We start from the raw sequence: 25,828 nt of genomic DNA on the forward strand, positions 1-25,828 counted from the left end.
AAGGCCTATGGGTTAGCTTCCTGCCTGGAGCCCAGCTTCTCCACTTGGTCTTCATCTTCCTTTCTTCCCCATAGCAGCTCTCTGAAGGTCACTCTATCTAGCCAGGATGTCTGTTTGGCAGTGAAAGGCAGTTGGCTGGATTAGTGTCCCCTGGGACACTCCCCTTCCTGGTAGTAGTGAACCCCTCCCACCCTCCAGAGATATTAAATGTCACCCAGGGAGAGGAGACAAAGGACTTAGTGTGATTCAAGCCTTAACCCTAGCATTCCTGAGGCTGAGACAGGATAGTGAGTTCCAGACTGGCCTGGGTTATACTGCAAGCCCTGGTTTACAAAACACAGGAAGGTAGGGGATTCTGGAGGCTACTTCAGTCAGCAAGTGAGCAAGCTAGGCTCAGGGTTCTGTTTGCAGTGGTTGTGTGAGCTTACCATTCTAGAACTGTGGAGGGAAGAAACAGAATTCCGGGGCCTTGGCCAGCCCACTTGGCCAGTTAAAACTGCAGGGCAATGAGAGAACCTGCAGAGTTTCAGACTCTGTCTCACTTTACATGTGTGTGTGTGTGTGTGTGTGTGTTGTGCACACACACATGGAACTGGAGAGACAGCTCAGTGGCACTTGCTGCTCTCACGGAGGACCAGAGTTAAGTTCCAAACACTCATGTCAGACAACTCAGAACAACCTAAAACTCCAGCTCCAGGGGACCAAGAATATACTCTCCTAGTGTCTGCAGGAACCTAAGTTCACATGGACATACCCCTCACAACACACACACACACTCATGCATGCACATGCACACACAGGGGAAATGATGGGAACACTGCTTTGGGACCACTGTGCTGTGGGAAGGCTGCAGCTCAGGCAGGCTGGCCAGTGTCCTCACCCACCCTTGCAGGTGTCCCAAAGGGAAGGCATACCCAGGAGCAAAGGGGGCTGAGAAAACACAACAGTGGGGAATGGGGAGGCTGGAATTAGGTATGGACCCCAGTCTCCTCCTCCTCTCTGGGAGGGAGAAGTTAGTAGCAGACACAGTGGATCTGCTCCCCTCCCCTCCCCAGGCCCAGGAGAACCTGCCTGGGCAGCATCTTGAATGGGAGAATTGTCCTGAGAGCTCCCTGGCATATGTACACACATGTGAGGCCCCCCTTCAGCCACTCCCACCTTCCCCTCCCCAGCAACCAATGCTGGCTCTCCCATTACCACTAAACCAACCCTGGCCATGGATATCTGGCCCAGGTCTGTGGACACCTAACCACACCCTCACAGTCACCTGTGCCCCTCGTCCTTTAAAGTCATTCTAGGGCAGGACTATGGGCTATAAGTTTGGCTTCCCTCATACCACCCCCTTCCAGACCTAAGGAGACAGAGGAGAGGCAGGAGGTGGCAGCCCCACCCCGGAGGTGCCTGAGGCTCTTGGCAGGGGCAGCTGGAGCACTTAGCACCAGCTGCCAGTGACTCACCTCCCACCAACCCAGACAAAACACCTTGGGGCTGGGAACCAACACCCAATACCTCCCCACACCATAATCCCACCACCTGACCTGACCCTCCAAATCCAGACCCCTAGGGGTTCCCTATTCTCAGAAATCTGGTCTATCCCAGCTCCCAGGCACTGGTCAGTACTGAGACATAGCCCATTTTGTTTTATTTATACAAAAAAAAAAGTTTCTTTTTAAATATAATTTAAGAACCCCCCCTTCCAAGCACCTGTGTCTGCCTCTGTTGACCACCGCCACCTTCCTGTCCCTTTTTACAACACCCCCCTCCCTCCACTCACAACACAGCTTGGGGGCACTTGGGGGGAAGGAAGGAGGAAGGAACTGTCTAAGGCTGTGGCATTTACAAGGCACTGTTCTAGAACATATCAATGGGTCCTTGTTCCCAACAGGAGACAGTGGAACCAGGTACCCTTCAACATACAAAATCTGAACGGGGGTGGGGGGGATGAGGGGAAAAAAAAAACAATAAAAAATAGTAAAACTCCAGAACCTTCAATATGAAGGCAGATGAGGGGCGGGGCATTTACAAGGGGAAAATGATTGCCTTTGGTGGTGACAGCAAGTTGGGACATCAGAATCCAATGATCACATCACCAGGTCCTGACAGCCCCTTCCTGCCTCCTGGGACTGCATTTTCCACTCCCAAGTTGGCAGGCTGGTCACCCTTTCTCTTTGGTCTGCAGGGACATGCCCGTTGAGGTGGAAGGCGCTTGGGGAGAGAGCCCTCTGGGAAGATGGGAGATTAGAGACGTAGGGATGTTTCTTTGCCCAGTCTTGAGGGAAAGGCTCACTCTTGAGTCTGGGGTTCCCCGCCTGGAGGGCACATGTATGACTCCTCCCATATGGCAGTTTCCCAAGTCCCGGGTCTCCAGGACCAACAGCTCCTATCCCCTCTGCTCAAAGTGCAATCCAATGGGAAGCTGTGGTGAGGGGGAGGGGCTCCTCTTGTGAGTCCCCATCCAACTGCCCCTGGAAAGAACACTCTGCTCTGGGGTGGTGAGTCCCTGGAGGTCAGAACTGCTGGGCTGGGCCTCCTGTCCCACCAGGGGCTCCTGGCTTAGCTTGGGACTTCATATGCTGCACACTAGCCAAGATTTTCTTCTGGTGTCCTGCCAGAGTGACTCCAATTCGGAGAAGGTCCCTGTGGAAGAGTAGAAGGCTGGATGAGTCTGGGGACCAGCCAATAGGGAAGCCCATAGGAGGACGGCGAGAGTAAGGAGGAAGGCACCAAGTCTTTAATGAGCAGCCTCAGTAAGGGAAGGGAAGAGAAAGTCCTCAAAGATATTTTAGGGGGAAGAAGCTGCAGAGACTGCCTTGGAGGAGAAAGAAATACAGAAAGGGGCCACCTAGGTAAAGGTTTAAAGGGAGCACTTGGCTCACTGAGGATGTTAAAGAGCCTGGGGACCCGTCTGGCCACTGGTTATTTGAGATAAAGTATTGACATATAACCCACACTAGCCTCAACTGAAAAGTCCTCCTGCCTCAGCTTCCCAGGAGCACACATGGCGGAATATTACCTCAGCTACCTCCTCCCCACGTCAGCCTGTGCCTTCCCTATATCCAAAGCTGGGGTAAGCAAAAGCCTTGGGAGGGAACCAGAGGAGGGAGGAAGGAGGTGCTCCAAGTACAGACAGGCAAGAGAACAGTTATTTGGGAGTTGATAGAATCATAAAACCGTTTAACATCAAAGCTAAGAAGGAATTTCCAAATCTCAGTCCCGTTCTCTCCTTTTATGGGTGGGAAAAGAGAGCCGGAGTTGACACATTACTGTGAGGGGATGTTTGGAATGTAGATAGAAGCGCACACACAGATACAGACTGGAAATGGGAAGGGAGATGACCCAGGCTCAAGGAGGCTCCAGAGTGAACGATAGCCAGCCACTGCTGCTCCGGGAGGATCCAGGGGCTCAGCCTCTGTCATGATTAGTTTTGCGGGCAGTGCTGGGCCACCAGTATAACCGCCCTTGAATTTGATCTCAGAGGTCCCTACTGAAGGTGAGGGTCTGACTTGGCCTCCTATACCCGATGTTCCCAGGCACCGTCTGCGCTCTGTACCCCCACTGTGGTCCTTTCCACTTACTCTGCAGAGATCTGGCTGACCACCTCAAAGGAGCCGAATCCGGCCGCTGCAAAACTTTCCTCGTATCTTCCCATCTTGATGGCTCGAAGCCACTCGCCCACAGAACCAAAAGCGGAGTAGTGAGGCTGCCTTTGGTCCAAGAGTGGATGTGAGGCCCTGGGAGGCGGGGAGGATAAAGATGGAGAGAAATGCTAAGTCAGCTACCGCATCAGAGGGCTTTGGGAAGACCAACACAGACCAATCCATATACAGTCAAAGGGATGGGCTCCAGGGCCACTTAGAAGGGCTCTTGGGCTGTGGCAGAGCCAGGGTTGTTCTCTGGGGTCCTCACCCGCCATTCTCCCTGGCCACGATTTTGAGGCTAGCGGGATTTCGGATCATCTTGTCCAGAGCGCTGACCACCTGGGGGAAGCGAGGCCGGGCATTCCGGTCCTTCTGCCAACAGTCCAGCATGAGCTGGTGGAGGGAGGTGGGGCAGTCTGGAGGAGGGGGCAGCCGGTAGTCCTGTTCAATAGCATTGATCACCTACAGCGACATGGAGGACTGGGTGAAGCTGGCTTGAGAGAACCATTCCCCAAAGTAACCACAGGCACCCACCCCAAAGCAGAGATCCCTGAGTCCCAGGAGGATGCAAATTACCTTGGCTGAGAACGCTCCCCCACCCCCACCCTGACAGCTCCCGAGCTTCAGCCTAGAGTGTGACCTCCCAACCCTGCCTTCTATCCAGAACTTATAGATTCCTAGTCTAGATTGATCCAGAATCTCCGGTCTCTACAGTCCAAGTGCTGGAATTACAGACAAGCTCTCACACCTCCCTGAGGTTTCCAGGTCTCACGCTTGCATTTCCAAGCACTTCACCCACGGGGCCAGCTTCCAGCCCCTCCACCCTCAGAGATGATGTCTCTCACTGAACTTGGAACTGACTGATTGGCTATGCTGGTGGGCCAATTAAATTCCCTGGATAGGTCTGTCCCCAACACCCCAGCAATGCGATTATGGAGACCCTCCCCCTTGCATGGCAAGGAGTGTACTCTCTGACTCATCTGCCCCGTAGTCCCTGCAGCCAACTCTGTGCCCATACATGGATGGGGGAGAGTCTGGAAACCCTATTCCCCCACTCCTGCACCCAGGATACATGATAGACTATCCTGAGAGAATATCCAGGAAATCGTGGCATAATATTGGGACACTTACATCCTGGTTGCTCATGTCCCAGTATGGCCGTTCCCCAAAAGACATGACCTCCCACATGACAATGCCATAGCTCCAGGCATCACTGGCAGATGTGAATTTCCTGAAGGCAATGGCCTCTGGCGCCGTCCATCGGATGGGTATCTTTCCTCCCTGTGGAAGAAGCCGGAAAAGGTGAAGCCAGGCAGCAGGACCTGGGAACAGCATCCAGGAGGGAAAGTCTTGTCAACTCGGTAGAATCTGGACTCTTTAAAGGACGAGCCTGTGGCAGTGCCTGAGGGATTATCTTAGCTGGGTTCACAAGGTGGGAAGACCCAGCCTTAAAATAGGTAATGCCGTTCATTTTCTGGGCTGGGGCCCCGGCACTGGATCAAAAGGACAAAGCAAGAGCTGGCCACACACACTCATTAATTGTTCTGTTTCTTGACTGTGATGCAATGTGACCACCTGCTCCCAGTTCCTGCAGCCTCGGCTTGATCACTGTGACGGGATGTCCCTAGTACCGTGAGCTCAAAATAAACCTATCTTCAGTTATCTTTGTCAGAAAAGAAAATAAGACAGACCCCTCCCCCTCCCCACTTCTGTGTTCCCCTCTACTTCCAGGCCCTTGTCTTGTTTTGTGATGTTTTCTAGGAACAGAATCACCTGCCACCCATGCGTGCTTCCAGCTTTCTAGCCACCTATCGAAAGATGAACTCCTCCGATCCTCCAGCCTCCCCCTCCTCTATGGTGGGATTACGGGTGTACACCACCTCCTCTGGTTTTCTTTCTCTTTCTATCTAGGATCCACCTAAACAGCCCAGGCTGGCCACCATCACACAGTTTCCCCCCTTTCAACCTCCTCTGGTTGGGATGACAGGTGTCATCCCAACCGCCACTTCTCCCAGCTGGTCTCATTTCTTCCTGGTTTCCAAACCCCATCTCTACAGCTGCTTCCTCACATACCGGAAGCTGGTTCTCCTCCGGGAGCAAAGCTGCCAATACTTCTGCCTGTGGTTTCTCCCACCAACCAACCCCCCATTCGAATGCTTAGCTGGTATCCCTGGCCCCAGGCTCACCAGAGAGCTTGTGTAGGTGGGATCAGAGGAGTTCTCCTCCAAGAACCTGGAGAGGCCAAAGTCGGACACCTTGCAGACCAGGTTACTGTTGACCAGGATGTTCCGGGCAGCCAGGTCGCGATGGACATAGCTCATTTCAGCCAGGTACCGCATGCCCGAGGCAATGCCCCGCAGCATACCCACCAGCTGGATGACCGTGAACTGCCCATCGTTCAGCTGGAGAGGAGACAAAAGAGAAAGGCTTGTTCAGGACGGATGGCCCGTGCTTTGCCATCCTGGCCTCTCCATTCACCACAGCCGCCGTTCACCTACCCATCTCTAGGTTCACCTGCAAGGAAACTCAGTTGTCTCGGACAGCCGGATTAGTCTTCCTAAATTATGCCAGCTAGAGCAACACCGAGGTACAGGTCCTCATCACACTCTGGTTTTTGCTTCTGAGACAAAGTCTTGCTTATAGCCCTAGATGGCCCAGAACTTATATAGGCATGAACCAATCATGCCTGCCAGTTTTCTTTCATTTTAGAGATGTAGGTTCACCATTCCCATATCATAAAGAGATGCTTGTAAGTCCACCTCCCACATCTCAATCGGCCTTCTTGACAGGATCACCCTATGCACACATCTCCAGCTGGTTAACTTGGATTTTACTACCCTGCCCAGGCTGGCCTTGAAGTTTCCCTTCTGCCTCAGCTTACAGGTGTGCTCTAACTGTAACCAGCACACCTAACTCTTTATTTACTTTGGAAAATATTTTTTGAGACAAAGTCTCAATATGTAGCCCAACCTAACCCAAAGTTCTGGGATTATACATGTAAGCCATTACTAATGGCTTCAGCTGACATTTTAATTCTGATGAAGTCTTTAGCTTTGATAGGCAGTGTTGGGCCAGACTCTGAGCTGCCCGTCAATGGGGAAAAGGCCTCAGACCAGCTGTGTGCGAACACAAGAGAACACTGTGAAACGGAGCAACCTGGTGAGGAAGATGAGATCTGGTGCCCAACCTTGATATGTGTCCATTTGCCCTGACAGCTATACCAACCAGAATAACCAAACTAAGTGGACCCCATCTGGGTTTAACTCAGGATGCAGGGGACCCACCCTCTACAGCCCTGAAGGGAAGAACGAGGAGGCTGCATCCAAAATCTGTTTTGTTTTGTTCAGTGATGACAACTGAACCTAAAACCTTATAAGTGCTTGGCCACTGAGCCACGCCCCCAGCCCCTCACTGGGGGATTCTAGGCAGGGGCTCTACCACTGAGCCACGCCCCCAGCCCCTCACTGGGGGATTCTAGGCAGGGGCTCTACCACTGAGCCACGCCCCCAGCCCCTCACTTTGGGAGTCTACATATGCAATCTATTAAACTACATAATAGCCTTTTCCCTCTTATTGTTTTGAGACTGACTCTCTTCAACTGGCCCAGGCTGGCTTTGACCTTGTAATCCTGTGCCTCATTCTCCCAAGTAGCTAGGATGACAGGCAGCATGCTGGTGTGTCTCTCCCTAAATCCTAGAGAGTCCTTGAAATGAGACTGACATGCTGAAGAGCTGTAACATTTGTCCCTCGGAATGTCACCCCTTCTAAATTAATGGCTTCTTCCCTATAGAGTCGTTTAACTTGTTTCCAAGTCTCTTTCTGATGTCCTGATAAATCAGAAATTAGACATGGGTGGCTGGTTCACGCAGGGGAGCTGTGCTACACACTGCATGGGTCCCATCAAGGGAGACACACCCAGACTCCTACAGATGCTGAGGCAGATCCATAAAGGGCAGTGTGACCCCCTCAACAATGACACAGGAGTCTATGTTGTGAAGGTCCTGTTGCAGAGTAAAAATGATGAGTGTAAGGAAAGATGGCAGAAGAGAAAGAGTTAATTGGCAGATAAAAGGAAAGTGTGTTGGGGGGGAGCTAGAGTAGAGAGCCAGTGTAGACAGGAGCTCAGAATAAGAAATAAACAGGAGGGCTGGAGAGATGGCTCAGCAGTTAAGAGCACTAGCTGCTCTTCCAGAGGTCCTGAGTTCAATTCCCAGCAACCACATGGTGGCTCACAACCATCTGTAATGGGATCCGATGTTCTGGTGTGTCTGACAGCTACAGTGTACTCATATACATAAAATAAACAAATCTTTAAAAAAAAAAAAAAAGAAAGAAAGAAACAGGAAGGCAGGCTAGGAATGCAGTTCAGGTAGTAGATGGAGGCTGCCTAGAATCCCCCAGTGAGGGTCTGGGGGCGTGGCTCAGTGGTAGAGCTCCTGCCTAGAATTCCCCAGTGAGGGGCTGGGGGCGTGGCTCAGTGGTAGAGCCCCTGCCTAGAATCCCCCAGTGAGGGGCTTGGGCGTGGCTCTGCAATAGAGTTTGTGGAGCCTATCTGAGACCCTGGTTTGAATCTTCAGTAATGTTAAAAAAATAAATCAATTAAATAATTCAGTCACTGTTCAAGATCTGGTTTGAACTTTTTTTTCCATGTTTAAAACTATTTAGCTTTTTTATTTTTTATTTTTTCCTTTCTGGAGGTAGAGTCTTACTATGCAATACCAGCTAAGCTGGCCTAGAAATAAATGGCTTTGTATCCCCAGGCTGATGTAAACTCACAAGCTTCCTGCCTCATCAACTCCAATGCTAGGACTGCAGGCATGAATTCTGTCTTATCCTGTTTTCTGAACCCAGCCCTCCCTGCCTCCTCACCCATCCCCGCACACCCCAGAAACATGCAGTGGTTGTGAAGGTGGGTGGGGTGGCTCACCCGAAGGAAAGAATCCAGGGCTCCGTTCTCCATGAATTCCGTGAGGATCATGACAGGCACGCTGTTGGTGACCACACCCTCGAGGCGGATGATGTTGGGATGCTCAAACTGACCCATGATGGAGGCCTCGCTCAGGAACTCACGCCTCTGGCGCTCCGTGTAGCCACCCTTCAGGGTCTTGATGGCCACACAGCTCTCCTTTTTCCCTGGTGCCTTCAGCCGACCCCGGCACACCTCACCGAACTCACCTTCAGCCACAATGCAGAGGGTCAGTTTTTCTCCTGTTCTCACCCATTTGTTTCCTTCCCATGGCCCAGGCTTCTACTTTTGTGGTGTATGCGCATACACTCGAAGGTGCACGTGTGTGTGTGTGTGTGTGTGTGTGTGTGTGTGTGTGATGGCAGCCATAAGTCAGCATCTGGTGTTTTCTTCTACCTCATCCACCTTTCCCCTTATTTTTGTAATTACATTTAAGGTTACGCATACATTTGTACATGTGTGGGACGATGACTATGTGATATTCAGAGGACAATTTTCAGTAATTAGTTCTCTCCTCCCAGCATGTGGGTCCCTCACAGGTCATCAGCCTTGGCTTCAGTCACCTTTATCCTCAGCCAACCTGTAGCCCTGGCTAGCCTGAAACTTGCTATGTAGACCAGGTTAGCCTAAAACCAGGAGAGAGTGCTCTGCCTCTGCTTCCTGAATGCTGGAATTAAGTGTGTGCCACCACACCCAGCCAGCCACTGATTTCTGAGAAAGGGTCTCTCAGTTTGGCTATGCTATGCCAGTGAGCACCATAGACCCTCCCCACCCCTCTTCCCCATCCCCCACCCCAGAGCTGGAATTACAGGTATGTGCACTTTTCCACATGGGACTGGGAATCAAACTCAGGTTCTCAGGATTGTATGGCAAATGCTCTACTGACTGAGCCACCCCTGAAGCTCCCCGACCTGTTCCTCTTACCTGCACCAATTACCTCTTCAATCTTGACATAGGAGACATCGATCTCTTTGGCAAATTCCCTCACTGCCTCATTAGGGTCTTCGTAAGTGAAGGGATCAATGTAGACCTTGGTACCTAAGGAGTCACACCGGAGCCCATTAATCAGGACATAAATTCCTTCGGACCAAGGTCCTGTGAGCCCACAGTTCGTTTCCCCGTCCGTGACCCACGTACCGTGCCCGATGAGATACTGCCCATGTTTATCCGAGTACTCGACCTCCCTCCCATTGCTCTGCTTCCTGTAGCCATGAGAAAAGAAGCAAAAAGTATGAAAAGAAGCACGAAAGGATTGCATTATTAGGCAGGTCGAGAGGGTGTGTGGGCAGGTGGTCTCCCACGGGCATGTGCAGGCCGGAGTGTTTACCTGAGGCAGAGAACTGCAATGATCACGACCACCAGGACCAGGACCACGCCCACTACGGCTGTGCCTGCGATCAGGGCCAGCTGCTCCCGCCAGCTCTCGCTCTCTGGGGAGAAGAGGTCGGGTAAAGATGAGCATTCCTCACGCCTCAACTCCACCAGCAATGACCCCAGGTCTCCTGAGCACAGTGTGAACCGAGGGAGCAGCTGAGGAGCTCAGATTGAGGACAATGGGCTAGGTGTCCAAGCTTTGCCACAGTCAGTGATGTTGGGAGAATTTTTTGTTTGGTGGCGGTGGGGTGTGTGTGTGTGTGTGTGTGTGTGTGTGTGTATGTAATTGGAGGTGACCACACACTACTTTCATGTGTGCTGCGGATCCAAACTTAATTCCTCATGCTTGCCTGGCAAGCACTTTACCAACTGAGCCACCTCCCTAACAAAGAAAATTTTGATTTTGATTTATGACATGTTTTGGTGTCCTTAACAAAGAAAATCTTATTTGGGTGACAGTCTGAAGGTGATAGCATACACCTGTAATCCCATTCAGGAGGCTGAGGCGGGAGGTTAGAGAATTCTACACCAGCCTGAGCTACAGTAGCGGGTTCTGGTTCAACGTAGCAACTTAGGAAAACCCTATCTCAAGATAAAAATAAAGGCCACGCTATAGCTCAGTGGTGGAGTGCTGGGCTAGCATACGCAAGGCCCGTCAGCACTGAGAAAAATAAGATGATGGTCTATGTCTGTAACCACAGCATTTAAGAGGCAGAGGCAGGAGGATTGCCAAATTAAAGCCCAGCCTGTGCCACACAATGACACTCTATCTCTAAATGACAAAAAGAGGTTCTGGACAGAGGGCTCATCAGCTAAGAGCACTAGCGGCTCGTCCAGGGGACCTGGGTTCACTTCCCAGCATCCACATGGGGGAAGCTTAAATACTCGAGTTCCAGAATTCCCAGTCCATACACGCAGTGTACAGACATGCATGCAGGCAAAACACTTACGCAAATCCTTTAAAAGCATAAAAGAAAAAAGGGAAAATTTGAGAAGGAAGGAAGGAAGGAGCCAAGTATGGTGGGGTACTCCTGTAATTCCTAGCACGGAGGATCGCTGCAACTTGAGTTCAGCCTTGCAAGGTCAAAGTTCAAGAACATCTCTGTAGCTCCATAGCAAGGCCCCGTCTCAAAAAAACATGGAGCTGTTCAAAACTTTATGGAGTTAAGCCGGGCAATGCCGAAGCGTGCCTTTAATTCCAGCACTTGAGAAGCAGAAGATATAGGTAGATCTCTGTGATTTCCGGGCCAGCCTGATCTACACAGCAAGTTCCAGAACACTGAGCGCTACACTACTCAGAGAAACCCTGTCTCAAAAAAAAGAAAGAAAAAAAAAAAAAAAAAGGAAAACAAAAGAGCACGGGCTGCCTCAGAACTCTGCGACAGAGGGTGGATGGTTATCCTCATCTTATTGGAAGAGGGAACGGGTGAGTCAACCTGCTGCTAAGAACGAAGAACAGAGCAGGCTTCACAGCCAGAGCATGGATTTAGTTTCTCTAGTCTAGGTTCTAGGCTGCTTTTGCTGGCCAGGGCTTAGCATTGAAGCTAAGCAAGGCAGATGACTTTGCTGGCACTGAGGAAAGAAGCCACGTCTGGTGAAGGGCAGCTCTCCCAACTTCCACCGGAAACCCCAAACTCACCATCCAGTTGAGTCTGACTGTGATGCTCTGGACCAAAAGGACCGTAGCCGGCCTCGGACCGTGCGCGGACCTGGACCAAGTAGCTGGCTCCCCGCTTCAGCCCCAGGAGCTCAGCTCGGTTTTCTGATGTCTTCAGAAAACGTACGCTGCTGGGGCCCTCGGCGCCCTGTGCAGGAGGAGGAAGGAATAGGCCGTAAGATAGTCCCCCTTCTCTGCGGCTTTCCTCCCCGTACCCCCTCACTCCCACTTTAACCCACAGTGTGGATCATTTAATCCTTCTAGCAACTTATTTTTTCTCTCTGGGGATGCTGGAACTCAAACCTAAATCATCTTGTATGCCAAGCAAGCACTCCACCACAGAGCCAAGCCACTGCCCCTCACTGGGGGATTCTAGGCAGGGGCTCTACCACTAAACCATTCTGACAACCCTTTACAGTGGTTCTATGTGACTGGTATATAACTATATTTATGTATGTATATATATTTATTTAAAATAAAAATTGTATTTATACATTTATTTATTGTTTATATATTTATTACACTTCTTTATATATATATATATATATATATATATATATTTTAAACTATTTTATAGATAACAGTCACCAAGGCTTAGAGAGGCCCAAGGGCTGGCCTGTGGTTGTAAAGTTAACAGTTGACCTGAAGCTACAATCTTCAAAACCAGGTATCCCAGCTCCTGTTCAATGCCCACCAGTCCCCCGCCTGGGACACAGCCTAGTCTTACCTTCTCATGATACTTGACCTCATAGTCCAGCACAGCCCCACTGGGTGCTCTGGGGACAGCCCATGACAGGATCAAGCTGCTGGGTGAGGACCGGGTCACCTGGATGTCAGACACTGCAGGAGGCACTGCAGGAGACAGAAACCCAATGCGCCCTGCTGCAAAGTCTAGCAATTAACGGGTTCCAGTTCTCGCCCTACCCGCACCCCACTGTGCTGGGGGTGCGGTCAGGGCCCTACATTTGCTAGACAAACTTCCTACCACTAAGCCAGACCACAAACCTATGAGTTCTGTTTTCCTAATTTTTTTTTCCTCCAGGGCAATACGTAGCAACCTCTCCTAATACCTCTATGAATTTATTCTGAGGAGCCGGAGGTGACTCCCTGGTTAAGAGCATTTACTGCTCTTGCAGAGCACCCAGGTCTGGCTCCCAGCACCCACATCCCTTAGCTCACCACAGCCTCTAACTGCAGTTCCAGAGGATCCAATACCCTCTTTTGGCCTCCTTGGGCACCTTCACCCATATGGTCCACACAGAGACATGTAGGCACACCCATATAAGTGAATGCACCTTTGAAAATAATAAAATAACAGTTCCCTTTGAGCACTCTGGAATGCTGAGTTTAAAGCCAGCCTGAGCTACACAGCAAGCTGAAGAAAAAAAAAGGGGAAGAACTACTCTGGGCCTGGGGTGATGGCCCAGGTAGCAAATTACCTGCTGCATAAGAATCTGAACCCCAACACTGATGCCAGGCAGATGTCAGTCACTTGTAATCCCAGGGTGCAGGGGGCGGAGTCAGTACCTAAGACCTACTTTCCCTCTGTGAGGCAGAGTTGCAAGTAGTAGCTCAGGCTGGCCTTGAACTTCTGATCTCTCTGCCTCCAGTTCCCAAATACTGGGACCATGGTTATAAGTATGTTGCTTCTTCCTTCCTTCCTTTAAAATTTGTTAAGAGCATAGTGACCCTGCAGAAGGCTTTATTATGACATTCCCATATGGACACATAATATACTTTGGTCCCATTATCCCCTCTATTACTTTCTTTTAAAAAAATCAGTATTTTCTGCCAATGGGTCTGACGTATTAGCTGAGAATAACCTTGAACTACTGACTTTCCTGCTTCCATTCCCTAAGTGTTGATTTCTGTGGCACTGCACTTCTACCTAGAATCTTCTACATGCTCAGCAAGCAGTTTGTCGACACCTTTCCCATCTGTCCCGTAGTCTTACCCTCACGATCGGTGGTGACATTGACAGGCTCAAAAGGAGGTGGTCCGGTGGCTAAGGCAGACACACCATTCAAAGCAGCAACCTCAAAGGTGTAGGTGACATCAGGACGCAGCCCTCGGATTACCACCCAGGGCTCAACCAGGTCTCGAGGACCAGGGTCAAAGGTCAGGTCGCCCCCACAGGGCAAGCAGGAACCCCCAGGATGGCACTCTCGGCAGCGTACGGCATAAGTGAGGTCCTCTCGACCTCCAGAATCTAGGGGAGCACTCCATTCCAGGTGCAGGGAAGAACCATTCAGATGGTGAACCACGCTCCTTGGAGCAGACGGTGGGGCTATGAGAAAAAGAGAATCAGGTAGAGTGTAGGAGGAGACTACCCTAAAGGACAAACAGTCACACTCATCTTCAGAAGTGTTAGAGGTAAGGTTAAACCTGGGAAGCCTGAGGGCTGGGATGGTCTATCTTTGGCAACTTGTTACAACCTAAAATCACTTGGGAAAAGTCTTGATGAGATATTGCCTGTTAAGTTGGCCAGTGGGTACGTATGTGATATGGGAGGACCCAGCCCATTGTGGGTGGCACCATTCCCTACAAAGTGGGTCCTAAACTATGTGAGAATGGAGACATCAAGCTGAGCACAAGCAAGCAAACAATTGAGCTAACATGGGTACATTCATTTCTCTCTATTCCTGCCTTGACTTCCCCATGCCAATGGACCACAAACCTGGAGTTAAGCTAAAATAAATTCCTTCCTCCATTAATTGCTTCTTATTATGGTATTTTTGTAACAGCAACAGAAAACTGTATCAGGGACCATACGGGGAGTTCACACACTCTCCCAATGACCTACGCACAGGACAACATCAGATGTCCTTCACCCCTGGACAGTAGAAACTTACTGGTGCAAGGTGAACTCCGGGGGTCTGAGCGGGCCCGGTAATAGCCAATCCGACACAGGCAGACAGGAGAGCCAATGTTATTAGAGTGGCTGTTGGCTGGGCACGGCAGGCAGGGCTCTTCTCCTATTTGGGGCTTAAAGGTCCCCTGGCCACAGGCTGAGGAGAGAACAAAGACTTCGATCAAAAAACAAAAGACTGGAGAGATGGCTCAGTGGTTATAGCACTGGCTGCTCTTCCAGAGGATGTGGGTTCAGTTCCCAGGCCCAATGAGGTGCCTTACAAACACCATTCCAGGGAACCCAGCGCCCCCTTATGACCACAGACAGAAATATAGCCCACAGATATCTATACATACACACAGGCAAAACATACACATAAAGTTAAAAAAAAAGTTTTTTAAAAAGAATCTTCCAACTTTAAAACAAAAACAAAACCCGCACGCAGGGCTCAGGAATGAATGAGAGTCTGGCCAGTTAGAGGAAAAAGGGGTTCATCCTTCACTCTGCCTAATCCTGACCGTGGCAGTCTGGTAAACCCTCTCAGACTATCATTAATTGACTTATAGACAGCATCTTATATATCCTGACCTCAAATTCCACATATAGCTAGGGATAACCTTGAACTTCTGAACTCTCTGCCTCCCCATCACCAAGTGCTGGGATTACAGGTGTGTACCACTACTTTACAAGGTAGAAAGGATGGAGCCCCAGGGCTTTGTGCACACCAGCCAAGCTCGCTGCCACGTTCCCAGCCATCCGAATAACTTTGAATGCACACTGCAAATATATAGAATTACTTTTTAAAACACAAGATAGCCAGCACATGACGTGCGAGGCATTAAGAAAGCACACAGGAATGGTAGGCGGCAGACATTTTTCCCCATCCTGTAATTACAGACAGCACTTGGAAGCCAGAGGCAAGTTCAAAGCCAGTCTGGGCTATACAGTGACACTGTTTTTCAGGAGCAAGAATAAGGGCTGGAGAGATGGCTCAGAGGTTACGAGCGCACGGCGCCCTTGCAGAAGATCAGAGTTCAGATCCCAGCACCCAATTTGGGTGGCGAACAGCAGTGACCTGAAATTCTAGCCCCAGGGGAGACAGGGCACCTCAGGTACACATAATCTCACATATACAAATAATTTGAAACATCTTTTTAAATTATAAAAACAAAAACAAAACATCAACAACAAAAACCCAAAGAAGAGACGAGCCAGTCAAAGTGATAAACTCAGGAGGCTAAGGCAGGAGGATCTATGAACTGGAAGGCAGCCTGCGCTATAAATCAAGACCTAATCCCAGTACAAAAACAAAAATCACAAACAAAATACCAGGAGATGCAGCGGACGGCCTCAGGAGCTCCCAGAACACTGAAGTCATGAGCAAAGACAATGTTTTAGCTTGTTGCAGCATCTAGGATGGACTTTGTAAAGTCCTGTGTTTAGGATGGTATGTAAAATCTCAGATCCCAATCCAAATGCACAGATGTTGCCAACATTCCAAAAGTAATGACTGGCTAATTTTAGATGGGCGTTTGTGGAAACGAAGTCATTTACGGGACAGCACGCTGGCTCAAAGGGCAGAAGTGCTTGCCACCAAGTCTAATGACTTGACTGAGTGCCTGCAAGCTGACCTCTGACCTCCGACCTCCTCTGACCACACAAGGGCCTTGACAGCACAAGCCACACCCCCTAGCAAACACACACACACACACACACACACACACACACACACACACACACACACACACACACACGGAAACAAGCAAATCTCTAAACAAAATAAACAAATGAAAACACAAATCTGAAGACCTAAGTTTGAATCCCTGGCACCTGTATTTAAAAGATAATAATGAATACGTAACAATAACCCCCCCCCCAACCAAACCACCAAAACAAAACAAAAACAACCACAAGGCGGAGGATGTAACTCTGCTCATACAGAGCTTGGGAGTTTTAAGGCTGAATAGCGGCTGGTCCCCGGGACCCACTTGGGGAAAGAATGGATCTCCAAACGTTGTGCTCTGGCGTCTAGAGCCTACTACCAATAAATTTACAGAATTCTAGACACTTTCTACTATGCTAAGGATGAAACAGGGGTGGAGGGAGCCCCAGATCGTAAAGGATGAGCCGGGGCGGTTCTCACCTCGGCACACTCTGTTTCCTTCTGCGGCCTCGTACCCTGGAGCGCAGCTGCAGCCGGTGACCTGCTGCTCAGCCCACTGACCGTCTTCTCGGCAGTAGAGGCTGGGGCTGGGGCTGGCGGTAGGGACGGCATTGGCCACGCAGCTACCCGCCACCGGCACCACGAGCTCGCGGGGCACCGTCTCCGGGAAGTAGGTCAAGTTCGTGACCAGCCGGGAGCACTTCTTGTAAAAGAGATGCAAGGAGAGCAGGGCCATGCAGGCTCCTTGGTCCTGGAAAGCCAGGTAGAAGCCGGCTTTGCTGAGAGGACCCAGGCGCAGCGTCTTGATGTTCACTTTCCCGGTTGCTTCAGCGCCAGGGCGCTTCCGAGTCAGATGCTCTGCGGCCACCGTGTCCACCTGCCGGGAGAACCCAGGTTCACCACTGTCTCTGGTGGACTCCCTTCTTCACAGATCCCTTCAACCATCTCAGCCCCTGTGGAGAACCTGCTTTCTACCTTCCATGATAGGGATTTTGTGCATGTGTATGTATGTGTGTGTGTATATATACACAAAATGTATATATAGAATATATGATATATACACATAATGCATGTACACATACCTGTATATAAAGTGCTTGCATATTTATACATATACATATGTATATCTACATATGTGCATGTACATTTGTACATAAACATGTATACACACAACATATAGTCATATATGTGTGTTTCATGTACATAAATGTATATATGTATGTATATAGTTAAACAGACATATATATGCACATATATACATATATACATATGTGCATATATATATTTATACATAAACATATATACATACATGTATAATTTATATACAATATGTGCATATATGTGTATATAGCTATACACATACATATATACACACATATGCAATATATTTATATACATATATGTACATGCATATATACATATGTGTAAGTACATATATTTATATGTATGCACACACACATACATGTACTTGGCTACATAGCAAGTTTGAGACCACTAAGGTTTTTCCAAGACAGGGTTTCTCTCTGCAGTTTTGGCCGACCTGGAGCACTCTACGGACCAGGCAGAGATCCTCCTGCCTCCACCCCTCAAGTGCTGGGAAGTCAGGCAGGCACCACTCTTAGTCAGGCAATGCTGGGGTCCAGCCCAGGGCTTTGTGACTGCTCGGCGGGCACTATACCAACTGAGCGACCTGCCCCGCTCCATCCACACCTCTGTGCCTCCCACCAATGCCTGCTGAGCTGCACTTCTGACTTCGCCCTGTCTCAGTTTCCCAGTGATTCATCTGTTCTAGGAATATTGGTAGCTACCATGACCTCAGAGCCAAGGAGAAACAAAAGAACCACAGACAGATCGCTGTGCGCGGCAGGAGCCATGGCGAGGGCAGCCACCAGTTCTGGAGGGTAAGACCTCACCTCAGTGCTGACATTCCATGGGAAATCTGTAACTAGTTCTGCGTGAAGATTTGTAAAAATGAAAATTCATCTTCTAGGGGGAGAAGCAGAAAAGCTGGCTCATGTAGGAGGCCCTGGGCGCAGTCTCTAACACACTCCTGCAATCCCAGCACTGAGGATGTAGCGGCAGGAGGAGCAGAAGTTTATGGTCACCCTTGAAGTCAGCTAATTCAAGCTAATTTCAGATGTATATATAAACAAAAACAAAAACCTGACCATGGTGGCACACACCTTTGACCCCAGCATTCAAGAGGCAGGCAGACAGGTCTCTGAGTTCAAGGCTAACTTGATCTACATAGTGAGAGAAGAGAGAGAGAGAGAGAGAGAGAGAGAGGGGGGGGGGGGGGGGGTTAAAAAAAGCAAAACAGAAGAAAGGAAAGAGAAAAAAAACACAAAGGTTGGAGAGCTACCTCAGTAATCACGAGTACGTATCCCTCCTACAGAGGGTCCGATGTCCAGCACCCACAATGTGGCTCACAACCATCTTTAACTCCAGCTCTAGGCAACCCAACACCCTTTTCTGTCCTCCTTGGGCACCAAGCCTGCACATAGGGTGCACATAAATAAAATACATGCAGACAAAATACCCACACATATAAAATAATTAATAAGCCTAGCAAAAACAATTCTTTAAAAAAAACCAACAGCAACAAAAAAACATGCCTGGTAAGACGGCCGGGGAGGTAAAGGTAAAGGTCACCGAATGTAAGGATCTGAGTTCCGTGCCTGGAACCCAAGTGAGAGGAAAGAACCAGCTTCTGATAGTTGTCTCTGACTGACTTCCAGATTACCACTGTATCATAATCACACATGCACACAGTACATACAAACACACACACACACATACATACATACACACATAAACACAAACTGTTTGAAAGATGTCAGGTATGGCTTTTACACCTATAATCCCAACACTATGGAGGTAGAGGCAGGAGGATCAGCCATTTCAGGTTAGCCCAGGCTTCCTTCCTCCCTCACAGCCCCGGCTTTGGTACCTTTCTGGGTTAACAAAGTGGAGGAACTGAACCCGAGGATTACTTTGAGTCCAATAAGTTTCAAAGCCAGTCTGGCCAATAGCTCAACTTTTAGAAAGGCAAGATGTGGCTGGTGCTGGAAACCGGAAGTTAAAAGACAGGGCTGGAGCAATAGTTAAGAGCACTTGATCTTACAGAGGACATGGTTCGAATCCCAGAGCCTATGTGACAGCTCTTACAACTACCAGCAATTCCCATTCCAGGATGCCTACGCTACGAAAACAAATCAAACAAGCAAATAAATAAGAAAGGCGGGTGGTGCACACCTTTAATCCCAGTGCTTGGGAGACAGAGGCTGGTGGATCTCTGTGAGTTCAAAGCCAGCCTGATATACAGAGTGAGTTCCAGGACAGCCAAGGTTACATAGGTAGACTTTGTCCCAAAATACAACCAAGAACTGAGTAAAAAGACAGCCAGGAGCCAAGGACAATGGCACCCACCTATAAGCCCAGCACTCAGGTGGTAGAGGCAAGAGGGATAAGGAGTTCAAGGCCAGCCTTAGTTGTGCAGTGAATTCGAGGCTAGCCTGGGCTACACAAGAACAAACAAAGCAAACAAAAAGGCAGGTGAGAGTTTTGTGTGGAAGAACCTGAAAGGAGACAGTGAGAAGTAGCAGGTAATATACAGATCTGGGGGTACGGGCGGACCCGGTATTGACAGGGTTACAAATGAATTCATGAGAGCTCCAAAAGTGAGCAGGTCGGCAAGTAGGTCTGCAGAGATGTCATGAAAGCAGCTTGAAGTTGGGCCTCCCTACACAGGAGAGGCAGTTCACCCACAACTCTGCTTCCCTTCCCAGACTTAACTGCTTGTAGCCCCACCCATCCCGCCAAAGGCCCTAGAGAGGCTGCTGAGCCCCACTGTGGTACCTTGATGTAGGGGTTCTCCATCCAGGCCGGCGTGTGGGCCGTGGCAGTATCAGCTTCGCTCTCATAATAGAAGACGGTGAACGTCTCCTTGCAGGAGCGACTGGCCCTCGGCAGGGACAGGCATTCCATCATGGTGAAGCGTATGGTGGCGTACACGTGGACAGCACCTCGCCTTGGAACCCAGCCAGTGCGCAGCCAGTGTGCCTGGCCCCCTGGACGCTTCAAGTCGCACACCTCGTAGGTGCGCACGCTGTGTTGTTCCTCATCCAGGCCGCTTAGCTCCTCCCACTGTGCAGAGACGGAAGCTGTCAGTCAGAGCCTCTAGCTAGGGTCAGAGGGGCTACGGAGTGTTTCTGTGCAACCTCCTGCCTCAGCTCCCCTCCAGCTCTTACCTGGCCCTCGGCCTGAGGGTAAGTCACCCATTTCAGATCCGCCGTCTCCAGTTTTGTGTTCAGCAGGGTCTCTAAGACAGAGAGACAAAGTCAACAGCTTGCTGGGAACACATGGGAATGAGAAGGGAGTGGGTTGTGTCTTTCTAGTTCTCGGAGGTAGCCAAAGAGATAACGACTCGAGAGTCGCCAAGCCGCAGATCTGAGTTTCATGTTTGGGACCCACATGGTGAAAGGAGAGAGCCAACCCGCGCACCTCAGCACAAGAGAACTCTTCTTCTTCCTCTTTGTCCCCCACCTCACATAAAGAAAATCGTGTGTGTGTGTGTGTGTGTGTGTGTGTGTGTGTGCGCGTGCGCGCGCAAGTCTTCAGGCTTGGAGGTAGCATTCCCTGATGAACCCTCTCACCAGCCCACTGCCCTGTCCCCAATGCCACCAGCAGCTGGTGGGCACTGGACAGCTTCTAGTTTTACCCAGAGGGGCTGTATCCAGAAAAACGAGGGAACCCACGCTGGAAGTTAAAAGCACACACAACTAGGGAAGCCCAAAGAAGAGTCGCTCTTGGGCTAAATCTCAGCATTTGCCAAAGTGAGGGGGGGTCAGGGGAGTCAGGGCAGGGCGCAGCTGGAGTGCTTGCTTTGTGTGGTCAGGTTCTAGTTCACCCCCAGCATCACAAAAAAAAAAAAGCTGGGCCTGGCAGCACATTCCAGTGATCCCAGCACTTGGAAGGTGGAGACAGCAAGATCAAGAGTTCAAGACCAGACACCACCATATAGTGAGTTTGTCACTAGTAGGAATTACATGAGATCTTGTCTAGAAACAAAAACCAGGACAAACCCAGTCCTGGCCTTGCCCCTTGGGGCAGAAAACTGCTGATAGAAGCTAAGGTTTCCTACAGGCCTGTCTTGGGCTCCACACTCCCTCCCTCTCCTAAGTGCCAAACTTGGCTTCCATCCCAACTCTATTCCTCATCCCAGTCCCCACCCCCTTTTAACACCAGGCACCCCAATCCTTCAAGGTGGTGCCCTCCTCGCCTGAGGCAGAGCACCTCCCCCATTTGCCACCACCAGAGTTGTAAGTTCTGGAAGCCCGGTCTCTTGGGTTCCCGCCGGCAGAGGCCTCCCCACATCTGGACTTGGTTAGGAGACAGAAAGGAGATTTTAGGGGTGGGGTGGGGGTTGTGTATGAACACACCTGGCAGAGCTCTGGGATCATTTGAGGGGAGTGGCCATGGTGCTGACCCAGAAAGGGATTAGGAGAAGTGCAGAGACCTCTGGCAATACAAAGAAAGGGGATGGGGAATCCCCAGGTGAGGACAGGGGCATCCTGGGAAGGGGCAGGAGTCTGGGAACCACTTGCTGTTGAGAGTGGGCCTCGAGGGGAGCCAGCAGAACACCTGGGACCAGGTCCCACCCTCCCCTTGGGCACGTTGAGAGAGAGGTGGAAGAGGGAGGTGTCGCCTCAAAGTTCCCAGGGAGGTCTCTGGGTGTAGGGGGCAGGCAGGAACCTGACCAGCTGGAGGCAAAGCCTAGGGGCCCCTCTCCTGGGTGGCAGGAGACCGAGACCGCAGAACGCATTCGGACAGGATGCCCACGGTTCTGGGAAGGGGGTGGATAGAGGCTGCCGTCCCCACCCTCCATTGTTCCAGCCTGGATAGCGTTTTCCTGTCTCCAATTTACACACTGTCTGTGCTACACTCGGGCTGCTCTTCAGCTGGCTAAGCTGAACTCAGACTCACTTTCCCTGCACTTCGATCACACCGGTTTGCCTCCAGCTCACTTCAGTCCACCAGTTCCCAGACCCACCTCGCACCTCCGGGCTCTACTTCCGGGTCAGCCTCCCCCTCCCACCTCTCTGTTTACACCTTCTTTAGGGCATGTGGCCTAGGGTAAACTAATTAACATTTCTAAAGCTTCAGGGTGTCACCTGTGAAAAGAGGGAAACAAGAACTCGCTTTTAAAAGCAAGGCAAAAATACCAGTAAAATAAACGCACTTGGCACAGGTGTAGGAAGGGGCTTGCGAACCATCAGGTAACGCACGTAAGAAGGGGCATTTCCTGTTGGCATCCGTCTTTCCCTCCAAACACACTTCATGGGTTCTCTGCCCGTTTGACTTCCTTCTCTCCGGGAGCCTAAAGCCTTTCCTCACCCCCACCCCATTCCCACACTTTGATCAGCCAAGAACAGCACTGCCCCAGCCTAGGGGGAGCAGGATCGTCCAAGCTCCTTTGATTCCATCGGTCAGCAATCGAACCCCTACTCCCATGGCCCACTCCCCAGATACTCCTTTAATTCTTAGCAAGGGAGTTTGTGGGGGGAGTCAAATTTATTGAGAAGAGATTATGGAGGCAGGGAAGGGGGGATTATGGGTCCTGTACAGACGTGGAGTGAGGGGTTCACAGATTTGAAGAGGCATTTGGAGAGTAATACAGAAGGGAAAAAAAAAAAAAAACAGAAATCTGAGGCGGGCTAGGAGGTGACCAGCTGGGGTGAATTAGGCCGACACATGCCGGTGTTGGGCAGTTTCTGTGGGCTTTCATTGCTGCAAGAAAGCCACAGTCTTGGGAAAAGTTGAGGGCTGAATGACATTTAAAAGCTTAGGGTACGGCCTTGAGAGAAACAAGAAAAGGGAGTCTGCACGCACGAGGTCAGTAGGCTGGCCAGCCATTTGGGAGCTTAAGAGTGGGGCTGCAGATGGGGCCATCCTGACTGGGGTGTGGGGTGGCGGAGTCCAGGTGTGAATGCTAGAGAACTGGCGGTGGGGGTCGTTTTACGGCCTAGCTGGGGTCTGCCTCGCCTGCAAGTGCCCCTTCAGGAACTTTCCCCTGGAGTTTAGCCAGAGGTGGAGGAGAATAAAAACTTTGGGGGAATAGTTTTGAATATTAGGGTGGGCAGGAAAAGGAAGGCTGTCATGGGCCTTTGGCATCAGGACTGAGAGTTTAGAAGGTTGGGTAAGGGAAGGTCCGGGGTCTGAGCTCTCGACTCCATCTCTTTCCCAAACAAAAGAAAAACCCCACTCCCCGCCAGGCCGCCTCCTCCCCGCCCCCTCCCGTTCTAGTGCTATTGGTCCGAAGTGTTTAGGGGGTGCCGGAGTTGGGATAAGGAAAGACCAGCTTCTGCACTCTGAGGCACAACTTTGGGGACCCCAAGAACATAGGGCACCCCCAAGGAAACTCACCTTCTAAAGCAGTGGCGAGGGAAACCCAGCACAGCAGTGCTCTAAGCTCCATGGCGCCGCCTCACTTTGGCTGAATACGATCCGAGTTTGGGGGGCCCTGGCCCCCCCAGGTCTGACCCTCCCCTGGGCGGGTGCACACCGACTCTGCTGCTGGGACTTTCCGTCGAGGGCCTCTCAGCGATGGCCCATGCGGGCGCGCCGGGCACCCGCGCTCAGGTGCGGCCCCCACGTCCCCGCCGCAGCGCGCGCGCGCGGGGAGGCCAGCCTTGAGGGGGGACGTCCTGGCAGTGGCCGTCGCTGGGCGGGCGGAGATCGGGACGTGGCTGAGAGTTAGGGGTCCCTTCGGGGCTTCGGGGGTCCCACCCTCGCTGGCTGGGGTGGGCCGATTGCTGGCGGTCTCCCTCGCTCCCTAGAGTAGTTGGTGGCTCTCGCGCCGCCGGACTGAGTGAGCCGGTCGCGGTCAAGGAGGGTGGAAGCCAAAGTGAGGACCGAGCAGGAGGGAAGGAGACAGGCTGGGCCAGGGCTGGGCCGAACTGAGACTGAGTCGGGCGGCGCCTGGCCTAGGAGGGAGGGGCACACAGGAGGCGGAGACAGTCCCGTGTCAGAATTTTCCCCCCGCCCCATCTCACAACACCCTGGAGCCCAGGCTTCTTCTGGAGGGTGGGTGGGCAGGGGAGCTGATTGGCTCCTATGCTGCTGAATAATTCATGAAGGGGGGGGGCGCCCCGAACTAAGCCTGTCGGGAAGTTAGGAGAAAGTTTGCAAGAGGGGGAGGGGCGGCATGTGTGGAACTTAGGGACTGTCCAGGGGTGCTGGGTGTCCCTTGCCTACTACCCCTGATTGTGCATGCTGGGGCAGGAGCCCAGGAACCCTCGAGGCTGGCTTGAACCTAGCAGGCCTTATAGATGTGTGCGTAAATGCGCTTGTCCCACACACAAAGCCTGCTCTGACCTTGCAGCGGGACCTGAGATTCCACATCTGGATGCGCCCCCTGCCACCTAGTTGGAGCCGGGGATTGCATTTGGGAGGAGAAGGTTAAAACTTTGCTTTTGGGTACGGAGAGCTTCACAACGGACCTCCATACCCCAAGCAACAATCCCAGCTCCGGTATCTCTGGAGCGAGCACTCACACAATCGCAGCGTGCATGTTAAGTACTGGGGATCCACTGTGCGCACAGCCCGACGCTGGAGAAAGGGTGTAGAAGTATAGGAAACGTAAATAAAAGGCAGGCGTGTCAAAGAGGGTGAGGGATCTCCATAACACCTCATTCCATTTTTTAAAGAGGGGGGACACTTCCCCAGCCGCCTGCAGCCTTGACCTCCAGGGCAGGGGTAGGGACAGACCGCTGTGGCTCTTTCCTGAGGCTGTTTCCTGTCTGGCTCCTAGGGGCCCTCGGAACGGCTGGGAGGGCCCTTCCTCTCGTTTGTTAGCACCCACACTCATCCATCAGTTTGAGGGGAAGGTCCAGGAAAGATGGGCTCCCATCTACATCAGGGCACCGGTAGTTCAGGGCACAGGAGGATTGGATGAGGGAGTGCTGCTACCGAAGTCTGTCCCTAAAGGGCTGCGGTAAGGAGACTTTAACTTAAGGAGATTAGTACAGGGTCTGGAAACTCTGAGGTAGGAGTCTAGGGCACCTGGGAATCTGCCAAATACCCTAAGTACACACCCCCCCCCTCCAGAGGACTCGGGAGACCCATGATGACCTCTTGTCCCGGTGTACTTATCTTCCTGCCGCAAGCAGTGCTCCCCACCCCCTGCCCTTCCTCACTGCCCTGCCTGGGTCCCGCTCCGGGGTGGGGGGTCAGTCAGGGCAGGAAACAGCCGGCTTGGCTGGAGCCAGGCTGACCGGCTAGATCTGGGAGTCCCCTCCTCCTTCCCCATGCAGACTCAGGCTCCCCTTCTCTTATCCACAGACACCCCCATTTTTTGCAGCTATCATGTGCATCCGGGTCCCCCAGTCTTTCTGAGTCCTGGCTTGTTCTCACCCTAGGAGCCACCGTCACCAGCCCACTTCAAGCCTTTGATTGCGTGACATTTTTACTTTTAGTGAGATAAGTCATTCATTAGTATTCGGGGAGGATTAACGCCTCAGTTGCAGAGAGAGAGCAGCGCGGACGAGGTGAAGCAGGCTGGGAGGAAGGTGCTGCTGATGAGACCCGGCTGAAAAGATGAAAGAACCCACCAGATTTGTCCGAAAACCGGAGATAGTGTATCAGTAAAAGAGACTCCTGGGCTGGCTTCCCTACCGCT

General features: G+C 51.2%; 1 protein-coding gene across 3 annotated transcripts; it reads right to left on the reverse strand.

Moving 5' to 3' along the window:
* Nucleotides 1–1,695: 1,695 nt before the first annotated feature.
* Nucleotides 1,696–24,089, reverse strand: EPHB4 (EPH receptor B4). Of its 3 annotated transcripts, none has more exons than XM_080940759.1 (17): nucleotides 23,575–24,089; nucleotides 20,400–20,470; nucleotides 20,008–20,295; nucleotides 16,630–17,026; nucleotides 14,488–14,643; nucleotides 13,590–13,922; nucleotides 12,363–12,487; nucleotides 11,618–11,783; nucleotides 9,932–10,034; nucleotides 9,742–9,806; nucleotides 9,529–9,642; nucleotides 8,566–8,813; nucleotides 5,825–6,040; nucleotides 4,770–4,919; nucleotides 3,907–4,100; nucleotides 3,576–3,731; nucleotides 1,696–2,637 (listed from the first exon to the last, which is right to left on the reverse strand). In XM_080940759.1, the coding sequence occupies exons 1-17, from the start codon at nucleotides 23,624–23,626 to the stop codon at nucleotides 2,508–2,510; spliced, it is 2,964 nt and encodes a 987-aa protein (XP_080796885.1). In that variant the 5' UTR covers nucleotides 23,627–24,089; the 3' UTR covers nucleotides 1,696–2,507. The 3 variants fall into 3 exon arrangements, with proteins under 3 accessions (XP_080796885.1, XP_080796884.1, XP_080796883.1); XM_080940758.1 differs by having other exon boundaries at nucleotides 12,363–12,514; XM_080940757.1 differs by having other exon boundaries at nucleotides 9,529–9,806.
* Between the last annotated feature and the right edge of the window lie 1,739 nt (nucleotides 24,090–25,828).

The sequence above is a fragment of the Micromys minutus genome (genome assembly GCF_963924665.1).
Source record: "Micromys minutus genome assembly, chromosome: 29".
NCBI classification, from domain to species: domain Eukaryota; kingdom Metazoa; phylum Chordata; class Mammalia; order Rodentia; family Muridae; genus Micromys; species Micromys minutus.

Coding starts and splice junctions, on each gene's coding strand:
- EPHB4 (XM_080940757.1), bottom strand. CDS start 23,626: ATGGAGCTTAGAGCACTGCTGTGCTGGGTTTCCCTCGCCACTGCTTTA. Junction 9,807..9,931: donor ATTGCAGTTCTCTGCCTCAG/GTAAACACTCCG, acceptor TCATGGCTACAG/GAAGCAGAGCAATGGGAGGG. Junction 4,920..5,824: donor CCACCTACACAAGCTCTCTG/GTGAGCCTGGGG, acceptor CTTCTTCCACAG/GGAGGAAAGATACCCATCCG.